The sequence below is a fragment of the Eurytemora carolleeae genome, unplaced genomic scaffold (genome assembly GCF_000591075.1).
Source record: "Eurytemora carolleeae unplaced genomic scaffold, Eaff_2.0 scaffold683, whole genome shotgun sequence".
Lineage (NCBI taxonomy): Eukaryota > Metazoa > Arthropoda > Copepoda > Calanoida > Temoridae > Eurytemora > Eurytemora carolleeae.
Genome location: NW_019396594.1, coordinates 1 through 10,786, shown reverse-complemented (window position 1 = coordinate 10,786; position 10,786 = coordinate 1). Strand labels below are relative to the sequence as shown.

Sequence of the window (10,786 nt, the reverse complement as noted above, 5' to 3'; positions counted from 1 at the left end):
AGAAAAAAGATGATGAATGTCGCATTACATTGGAGCTTTACTAACCATTAAAGATCAGAAAGTTCGGTGAAATGCTTTAATTTACCTATTTTGTATACCTTAGAAACCATTTTTATTTGGCTAATATGGAAGTTGAAATAGGAATAAAGAAAATAATTTAAATAACAGAGATGGAATTTAAAGAATTTGAGCCGCGGTTTTAATCCGCCAAAACGCGGTTTAAATTAAGCGCCGACTTAAATCTTGAAACATTAGAAACAATTTAAAGTGGAACCAACCATATTTAATACGCGGCTTAAATTTAAACCGCCGCTCAAATTCTTCAAATTCGGCCACAGGCGTAAACAAAAATAATTATCAAGATTTTAGTAAATTCGAGGTTTCGCGAGTTTTTTTATTTAAATAGTAGTCACGAAACCTCGAAAAGGAAACTGTTTGATGTTGCGTGTTTGTAAATAAACAGGTTTTTCTAACATTATTAGTGAAACTTAAAAACTTTCATTAGGAAATTAGACGAGTGAAACAGTAAAATTTGCGCTTCAGATTTACATGCTTAAAAGAAAAAATTTACATTACTAGAGATTACTTGTAATAAGAATGATTGGATTGGAGGGGATTACGTCAGGGGTTTATAGAGGCGGAATGATAAATACTGCTCTTTAAAAAACCTTTAAAAAGGGGGTTAATCATTCCTAAAAAATATTCTCCACAATTAACAAAATTTTTGGTAATGAGGGATTCACAAGTTGTTTCAGTGGAACATAAAAATCTTTCATGTAGGAAAGATCTTTTCACCATTCTCAGAGAATATAATTTTCCAAATCGATGCGCACGAAGTGGGCTACGCTGCAGCGCTGCAAATTCACACTATTTGGAAAGGACATCAATAGATTTTAGTATGCTTTAGAAAGAGAATAATTTACCATCTGAAAAAGATGCTTCACTATTTGAAAAGGATATGAACATAAAAATCTTTCATATCGCAAAGATCTTTTCACCATTCTGAGAGAATAAAATTTTCCAAATGTTTGACCCCTTCTAGATATTGAATATCTAGGCTGGAATTGACACTATTTGGAAATTTAAACCAAAGAAATTGTAATTTGATCCATAAAACTTGTTAAAAGAGGCGACATGTGGTTGGGGGTAGAGTAAAGGGGGAGGGCGACAGAAAGAACAAGCTAACAGAAACAACTGTGTCGAAATATCTGAATATTTTGAAATTGAATATGGTATGGTTTCAGAGATTTTCATGTAGAACTATGTATTGTTTCAATGGAACATAAAAATCTTTCATGTCGGAAAGATCTTTTCACCATTCTCAGAGAATATAATTTTCCAAATGTTTGGCCCCTTCTAGATATTTAATATCTAGGCTGGAATTGACACTATTTGGAAACAAAAATCCTGAAAGATATTAGGTTTAGTATAGTATGCTTGGATTTAGAAAATTGCCATTCTGGAAGTGATGACGATTTATTGGGGAAACCGGTGAATTACAGACAATTAACAAAACAATTTCAGTTATATGGAGGGGGGAGGTCATTTTACGGGTAGTTTGCTTACAGGGGCGGAATGATGTACAATTCTTGAGAATAAAAATTGTGGTCTACAACACATTTTATGGATCGATACATAGATAATTATACAAAGCGGGTTGAAATTTCCCCCAAACATTAGTTCAAATAAAAATCCCATAAAACCTTAAACTCAATGAGACAATATGCCATGAATTAATATGCTTAAAGTCAGGGTATAAATCATGATTTTTAAAAGAAAAGAAAATTTGTTAATTAACAACATACAATAATTGTATCAATTGAACATAAAAATCTTTCATATCGCAAAGATCTTTTCACCATTCTGAGAGAATAAAATTTTCCAAATGTTTGACCCCTTCTAGATATTGAATATCTAGGCTGGAATTGACACTATTTGGAAATTTAAACCAAAGAAATTGTAATTTGATCCATAAAACTTGTTAAAAGAGGCGACATGTGGTTGGGGGTAGAGTAAAGGGGGAGGGCGACAGAAAGAACAAGCTAACAGAAACAACTGTGTCGAAATATCTGAATATTTTGAAATTGAATATGGTATGGTTTCAGAGATTTTCATGTAGAACTATGTATTGTTTCAATGGAACATAAAAATCTTTCATGTAGGAAAGATCTTTTCACCATTCTCAGAGAATATAATTTTCCAAATGTTTGGCCCCTTCTAGATATTTAATATCTAGGCTGGAATTGACACTATTTGGAAAGGACATCAATAGATTTTAGTATGCTTTAGAAAGAGAATAATTTACCATCTGAAAAAGATGCTTCACTATTTGAAAAGGATAAGCTCTACAAAATCAAATTCGCAAAAATTAAAAGTATGCTTTTAGAACATGAATGTTATCTTAAACGTAACTGTTGGTCGCTGTTGCAGGGTTAAACCCAAAACATTGTAGTGAAGAATTCAACCAATGAAAATGAGATTCGAATGCAATTAGATAGCATTTTTCCTGTAAATATGTATTAGATAGTTTCACTCGACTTGATCTAACGTTCCGAAATGAATTTATGTCCCACGAAAAAGGTTAATTTCCCTTATAATTTCTACCTGTGCCGGAATATTTATGAATCTTTCATTTATGAGGAATCCTACGCTTCCCTTCAATAGGTCTGTCACATACTGGAGAACTTGCCTAAAAATATAAGGTTGTGTTAGGATAGCCCAAAACGCATCCTAAAAATATAACAAAACTAAAACGCCCAACTAAGGAGGGGGTGCAGGGAAGCCATTGCCCCGTGATATGACCTTTGAGCCTCTGGATTCGCAGAGAAGTTCATGTAATGACCTGGCGCTTCGCTTCCCTTAAGAGTAAATTTTTTTTTAAAAGCAAAATATTGAATATTTTTTAAGTGAAACAATTTTTTTTTGCTTTTCAGGATAACACTGCAAACTCTAGTTAGACTAAGATTAATATTTTCTTAAGAAAATGTAAAAATTACTTAAATATAGTCCGTTTTGGGATTTTTTTCAGGGCTCATGGCGGCCCAGCACCCGCACCCTTGTCCATCTTCCTAGTGAACTAACTTATTATAAGCGATATTCCCGATGTAAATAATTTGCTAGCTTAGACGCTAATCGGTTCAAGGGTTCATGAGACATGATCCAAACCTACAAACTAATTTCGGCCGGTCAAGAGAAAAACTCAATCTAACTTTGCAGGAATGGATTAAGGCTCCTTAAATGAAGGTTAAAATATAAAATCTAGCACAAACCTAACTTCTGTGGAGGAGAAGGTGGGGAGTATCAAACTCAACTAAGAAGGGGTTAGAGAAAATGTACACCCCTAGCACACAAGGAAAAAAAGAATTACCGATCGTTTCCCTTAGCCGTCTGTTCTAGAATAAATCTTCTGAGCGAGGAAATTGATTCTTTAGTTTTCTCCGCCAAGTTCACCACGGTCGAGATAGCGTATACCTGAAGTACTAATATAAATATTTAAAGGGCTCAACAAGTTTTCTCAGAAACAACGTTTATTGAACGATATTATTTCAATGGAACATAAAAATCTTTCATATGGGAAAGATCTTTTCACCATTCTCAGAGAATATAATTTTCCAAATGTTTGGCCCCTTCTAGATATTGAATATCTAGGCTGGAATTGACACTATTTGGAAATAAACGCAATTTAATGACAGTTTATTCAACCTGTTGAAATTAGTGACTTGTGATGTATAGAGACTGAAAAATCGTTTAAGATCAAGCATTTAAGATTCAGCTAGGCTGGAATAGACATTTTATAAAAAATGCGGAGATTAAAATCGAACAAATAGGGATAGTAATTTAAGTCGACTGCAAGGGTGTAATGCAAGAAAAGTTAATTGCGGTCGTGTATACTCTGTAGACACTGAAACTGGGCGGAATTTGTAAATAATAATAGTTGCATCAGTGTTCGTGAAGTATCCGAGGAGGCTAAAAGCATTAAATTATGATAATTCACATAATAGTTTTCTATGACCAGAATATTTCATTGATTTATTTATGTGAAATATGGATCCCGTGTACACTGCAATACAAAAGATGTGTACACTTCTGAAACAACTTTCCTTGCATTACATCCTTGGTCGACCGTATCTTTTGTAAATAGAGTCTTCAAACGTTAAATTAACGTAAAAATAAAGAGTTGCAATTAACACATTTAAGTTAAGGATAAATAACATTTCGTTAATGTATAAACCCCTTATGATCGATCCAGGATATAAACCTAGATCAACCTCAAACAAGTTCAAATTTAATCTGGCAAGAAATTAGAGGATCTAATACATGTTTAGTCAAGACCCGCTGGTATCTTGCATCAATCGAAGACTGATATTCTTGTCTATTCTGAGCTGAGAACTTTAGAATGAGACGATCGCTTGATCTGATTATCCAAAGTTCACACTTTTGATTTTCTTCTTAAAATCCTCTTTTTGGATAGTTCTACTGCATTAAAGTTACATTTGATAAGAATTGCAGATACAGTGCTATATAGATTGGACTAATATCCGATTGCATTAAAGTCAGCTGTTCACAAATTTAGGGCCTTTAAAGGAATATAAATTTAATCATGTTAATATGAAATTATTAAAAAACATATTTTAGGACTATTGCATTTTGAAAGTTAGTCTTACTAAACATTAAACCAAAACTTGCGTTAATATCCACCGTTCAAAAGTTTTCAGTTCTGATCAGCAAAATATTTTCTTACCTCATTTGGATCATCTGTAATATCATCCCCTTCTAGTTCTTCAGGAATACTCTGTTTTATCACAGATCCAATACCTGGATACAATACTATAATCCAACGGTCTTTTATTATCAAAGATAAATATTGGAGAAGTTTTCACAAATTGCATTTTATTTTCTTGAGCATATTTTCCCGGCATTTATTCTCAATTCGAAAAAAAATGCCTCAGAAATAATAAAAAAGATGGTTTTTTAATCAATTTTCACTTAAATGTCCTTTTCTCTTGTGCAAGAACAATTTTGAGCGATCGGGGCTAGATTTATTTCATTTAACAATCTAGCAGGGGTGTATATAATTCCATTCCCCCCCCCCCTGGGGGGGAAGAACTTAAAGGTCACAAAAGAGGGGAAGGGGATGGAAAGGGGAAGGGAAGAAGGGAAGGAGAAGGGAAGGAGAAGGGAAGGAGGGAGGAAGGAGAAGGGAAGGAGAAGGCAAGAAGAAGGGTAAGAGAAGGCAAGAAGAATACAAGAAGAATGAGGGGAATGGGAGGGGAAAGGATGTGGAGGGAAAGGGGATGGGAAGGAGAAGGGAATGGAATGGGAAGTGCAAGTGGAGAGGATGGGAGAGTAAGAAGAATGGAAAAAGAAGAATTGTAAAAATCATCCCTGAAATCAGGGATGAGTTTATGAAGGAGACCTTTGTAAGAAAGTTGGGACAACGCCAGACTTTCTAGACAGTACTCCAAACTGAAGTTTGCAGATCTGTCTGCATCTCTTGGACAGCTACGGAAGAACCAAGAAAATCAGTCTCATGTCCCTGTAGACTTTTTTACTGTTTAATTAAGTAAGAATAAGTAAATTTTTTTTAATGATACTATAATAAATCAAAGAAGAGTTTAATCTGTCATATGAGTTGTCGAGTTTGGGGAAGGAATTCAAAAAAAAATTATAGGGGGGAAAGAATCAAAATATGGAATTATATACACCCCTGCAATCTAGTTCTAATCAATGCGACCTACCTCGTTGAGCAAGGATAGAATCTGTAAGTTTACTGCAATCGACCACACTAAATTATAATTCAAGTAGAGAACAAAAAGGTTTCATTACAAATCAAGATTAACGCTAGCGTATAATCTACGGGCGATATCAACAATTGGGCATGAACTTTTAATGTTTAATTTCGTTAATGTATAAACCCCTTATGATCGATCCAGTATATAAACCTAGATCAACCTCAAACAAGTTCTTTAATCTGGCAAGAAATTAGAGGATCTAATACATGTTTAGTCAAGGCCCGCTGGTATCTTGCATCAATCGAAGACCAACATTCTTGTCTATTCTGAGCTGAACACTTTAGAATGAGATGTCCTTAAAGGGAGTGTTCGCGAAAAATGAAAGGGGGTGTAGGCTTAATGCGATAAAAAAGCGCTTTTGATCGCTTCTAATCATGCTTCAATTGGTTGCGTCTATAAGGAGAAAATTGTTAAAAACGACTAATACCGAAGAACGTAGTATTCATACAAAGTTATGATCCGAGAGTTACTTAAAAAAACATTTATTTCTGTTTTGAGGATTTTTGGAAATGAAGACGACATTTTCATATTTTCCAGGAATGTTCGAAAAAAAGTTGGAAGCTAAATGTTATTTTAAAAGATAAAATCAAAACATATTATGAAAAATCAACTATATACAAATGTGGCGAAGATAATCGATGACCATAGGTTGTAATATCTGAATGATTTGTTTGAAATTAAATAGATTTTTTACGGTCTAAGTCGTATCTTGCATCTTCCTGAATTTGAATGGATACTACGTTCTTCGGCATGAGTTGTTTTTAACAATTTTCTCCTTTTAGACGCAACAGATAGAAGTAAGATCAGTAGCGATCAAAAGCGCTTTTTTCCTTCTTATAATCCTCTTTTTGGACATTTCTACTACATGAAAGTTGTATTTGATAACTACAGATACAATGCTATATCGATTGGACGAATATCCGATTGAATTAAAGTCAGCTGTTCACAAGCCCGAGGGATTAAAATAAATTTAAGGGACGACAGGAAGTGTTACAATTTAGGTTCAAATGCACCAACAGAAAAATTTGAATCCGTATAGGGCTGTACCTTGATCTCAGAAAAAGCTGTTGTAGCAATCTTTTGATTCCGTGAAAATCTTCACCCTCAGGACTCCGAGCCTCAAATTCTACCTTAACCAATAAATCATAATAATATTACACACATTACGAAAAAGTTTTGGTTTTAGAATATCTTTGAAATGATTCAGTGATCGAATTTTGATCCAGCTCGCTGAAGCACGTACTACCGGTTCAAATCTTGATCAATTATTTATGGTTTAAGATTCAGGAGGGTAGTACTAACGATTAAGGATTTGAACCGGTCATGGAATAGAATTTGAATTTAGTCCCAATTTTCTCATGAATTCAATATTATGAAACTGACATATGTCAAAGCCCTTGAAAAACATTGCTTATCCCATATAAAAGAACATTCTCTTGATGTAAAGGAAGAAGAGATCGTTAAAAAGAAATTAATAAGATTTAACTTTAAGAGGGTGGTACGTCCTTTCATCGCAATTTAAGAATCCTGATCTACCTGTATTTCTTTCCCCTCTTCGTTTTCTGAATCTGAGCTGTCTGAAGAATTGTCTGGGGTTTCTAGGGGTATCTGACGGGGATGTTTAAACCTTGAGGACATCTGAAACAAAAGATGTTAAATACCTTCATGGGTTAATTAAAGGTTTACATGATTACAGAAGGTTTAAGTTTCAGAATATAGATTTAAGAACGGAATTCTCAAAGTTTAAGAACGGGGAGGTCCACCAGCTCCTCCAGGGGCGGCGCCACCAGGTTGACCGGGACGGTTGGGCTGCTGGGGCCTGTTAAATCCGTACCTTAAAAAAATACATTCTTTAAGTATAATATAATTTTTACTTTTAATCAGAAACACTATTTCATTTTAATTTGTTTTGATAATTGTACACGGACTGAACACTTAGTTCGCCCCGTGGTAGATTATCAAACATATTTTCGCAACATTTAGTGTCTGTCCAAAATAGTTCAGGACAGGTGTAGACAGTTGCAATTCATAAAGAATTGTATTTCCACAATTTTATTTTATAAAAAAAAATTTAAAAACTTAATTCATTACTTCGTTGTCATGTATTTCAATGTGACCGATCTTTAATTATTTTAACAAATAAGAAAAATCTGTAGAATGGATTTATTATTAGTATAATTTAAATCAGATGAGCTCAACTTTAACAGTTTGTTTCGATAATTGTACACGGAATAAATACTAGTTCACCCCGTGGTAGATTATCAAATATATTTTCGCAAAATTTAGTGTCTGTCCAAAATAGTTCAGGACAGGTGTAGACAGTTGCAATTCATAAAATAAGAAACTTAAAATTTCGTCTTCCAACTTCCTTGGTAGAGTTTAGAGATTCCAGATTAATGCCTTTAGGCACAAAATCTAACAAAATAATCGACCCTTAAGAATAGACTCTTTATTTTGAACAAGATGAGAAAAGTCGCAATTCCGTTAATTTAGAAATCAGACAATAAAAATGTTTAATATGTTCCTAAACCTTTATTAACTTATAATTGTGCTTTCCCATTCGTGAGCATTCCCTACACTTGATTTACCTTGGGGGAGGGGTTCTGTCCTTCCTTGCTTCCCTGGACCTGTTCCTCACAACCTTGGAGTGGATTGCGCAGGAGACACAGTAGTACAGCTTAGCGTACAGCTTAGGTAGGGTGTAGCTGGTGTACACGCTGGCCTAAAATATGAACAGCATGTTATTAGAACAAGCAACAAAAACAGAATGTGTAAATACTTCAAATGGGAGAAAGGTAATAATAACGCGACATTCTTTTAATAACTTATCAGTTAAACCACTCCTATAAATCTTAAATTCAATCCTTATTTGTTGACAAAGACCTATAATACTTTAAATGCAAAATATTACCATGCTGAAGAGGGGGGGGGGGTGGTTGAATTTAAAATTCATTTGCGGATATACCTCAGAGATATCCCTAACAGCAGCAGCCTCTACGATGTTCCTGATGACAAACTTCCTGATGGCCTTGTCCTTGGGGCAAGCCTAAACATAAGATAAACCTAATTTAATTAAAATTGTGCCTATATTAGTAGAGAACACGAAATATAAGGGTCCAATTTTTGGACCGCCACCCCCAATCCTATCAATTTAGTTCAAGACCACATTAGTTTTGTTAGTTTAGGGTTAATTTAGGTTATGAACATTTTTAAAGCGAGCGCTGCAGCTAGGAAAGGCTAGGGGGCCGAGCGCCGCGGCCTGGATTGGATAGGTGGCCGGGCGCTGCAGCCGCATGAACAATTATATCCACGTGTTATAAGTGAGATCCATGTACAAAATTGATAGGTCAAAAATCGCTCACTAGGACTTTCACTTTTCAGATCAAATAAAGGCCGATTAGCGACAAGTAGCAAAAGGAAGAATCTAAGGTGATCCTAAAAATATTTTTAAAAAAACAAGAAGCGAATATACAAGAATAATAGAATAAGGCGATACACCATCTGAATTGATAACCGTAACGGCTGTAACAGGATAAGAAATCGTTCATCAAACTGGTTGGTTACGAGAAACAACATTTAATAAGAATTCTAATTATCATAAATCCGTAACTTTAAATCAGATATATCTTAAAAGGGTAACAGTTCTAAATTGAAAATAAGAGCGATTAAATTTGTAAATCACAATTCGGAGACCTACCAACTACCATACTATTGATTTTCTATTTACAAAACCGATATACTCAGTACAATCGCACAAATACTAAAAATTCCGACTTCAATGCCAGTAGACTTCAGCTAATGACAGCAACATTTAAGCAACCCTGAGGCCGAATTCAAAGAATTAGAGCCGCGTCTAAAATCCGCCAAAACCCGGATTAAATTAAGCATTGAAACATTTGATACAATTTTAAGTTGAACCAACCATGTTTAAGCCGCGGCTCAAATTCTTTAAATTCGGTCTCTGGTTACATTCACCCTAGCTAATCCTGATAATAAACACATCGTGATCAGTCTTAAAACATGTTGCAGGCGCGAATCACACAAAATAACCAAACATACCTTGGAGCAGTTGGTGCAACGGATGTACTTGACATGTCCGCGCCCGTGCTTGTTCCTACCGTGGTTCCTCCTCTTAAAGGGCATCTTCTGAAAGTTGAACGATACATTAAAACAAAATTCGTCACTTCAAATAGGATTAATGCTTGTTTAACATAACAGATTCACATTTACAATAAAATTTAGTATTACACGTGTGTACAGTGAACCTAAAACTTAAATGTGAGGGAGCCGCGAGGATTTCTGCTAAGGTTTGGTTTGGATTCGTCTGAAAAAGAACCATATCCGGTTTCTAACGAAGACGATTTGAAATAAAAATCTTTTTTTCTTTAACATTTAACAAATCTTTATTTTAATCTTTTAACTTTTAAATATATGGTGACATATATTAGTTTAAGCGCGAAAAAATAAGAAATGATATTGGAAAAAATATTGTTTTAGTCGTAGCAGTGGCCCTGACAAAAATATTTGGTTTGGAAATTTTCCTTACACTATTTTTGATTTCTTTACTTCCTTTTAAATCTTTTAAATAAAAATTCGGATCAATTCAGGAAGGGGGGGTGTGAGTTTTATTGCTCTACAACTCATCCCCCGAGGTGCCGGACTGCAAAATTCTGCAAAATTCTGACTCCTTTTACAGAATTTTTGTTAATTACAGTCGTCTATACGCAATATCCCCCCTACTGAACTTCTGACCTACTAACTTTCCGACCTACTGCAATGTCGGACCTACGCCAGCTGTTTATTTTAGTATTATTTGAGGGTTAGGTTAGGTTAAGACAATTTCTGGGCCGAGCGCTGCGGCTAGGATAGGCTAGGGGGCCGAGCGCCGCGGCTAGGACAGGCTAGGGGGCCGGGCGCTGCGGCCACAAGTCCATATAGCAGCTGTAAAACCACGTGCTAGTAGGTCAGATGTGTAGTATAGCGGATTTGGCGTA

General features: G+C 35.0%; 2 protein-coding genes across 2 annotated transcripts in view; both read right to left on the bottom strand.

The window, feature by feature from the left end:
- The window catches only part of LOC111706043 (protein BCCIP homolog), a 14,401-nt gene extending 6,960 nt beyond the window's left edge, over positions 1 to 7,441 (bottom strand). Inside the window, exons 1-6 of the mRNA XM_023478796.1 lie at positions 7,329 to 7,441; positions 6,840 to 6,922; positions 5,739 to 5,785; positions 4,742 to 4,815; positions 3,368 to 3,471; positions 2,605 to 2,689 (exon numbers count right to left, since the gene is read on the bottom strand). Of these exons, the coding sequence (XP_023334564.1) occupies positions 2,605 to 2,689; positions 3,368 to 3,471; positions 4,742 to 4,815; positions 5,739 to 5,785; positions 6,840 to 6,922; positions 7,329 to 7,430 (495 nt within the window). The 5' untranslated portion in view covers positions 7,431 to 7,441. The remainder of the gene's footprint in view (positions 1 to 2,604; positions 2,690 to 3,367; positions 3,472 to 4,741; positions 4,816 to 5,738; positions 5,786 to 6,839; positions 6,923 to 7,328) is intronic.
- On the bottom strand, positions 7,430 to 9,960 carry LOC111706048 (40S ribosomal protein S26-like). The gene is made up of 4 exons (XM_023478802.1): positions 9,852 to 9,960; positions 8,758 to 8,838; positions 8,381 to 8,514; positions 7,430 to 7,626 (listed from the first exon to the last, which is right to left on the bottom strand). The coding sequence occupies exons 1-4, from the start codon at positions 9,933 to 9,935 to the stop codon at positions 7,536 to 7,538; spliced, it is 390 nt and encodes a 129-aa protein (XP_023334570.1). The 5' UTR covers positions 9,936 to 9,960; the 3' UTR covers positions 7,430 to 7,535.
- Between the last annotated feature and the right edge of the window lie 826 nt (positions 9,961 to 10,786).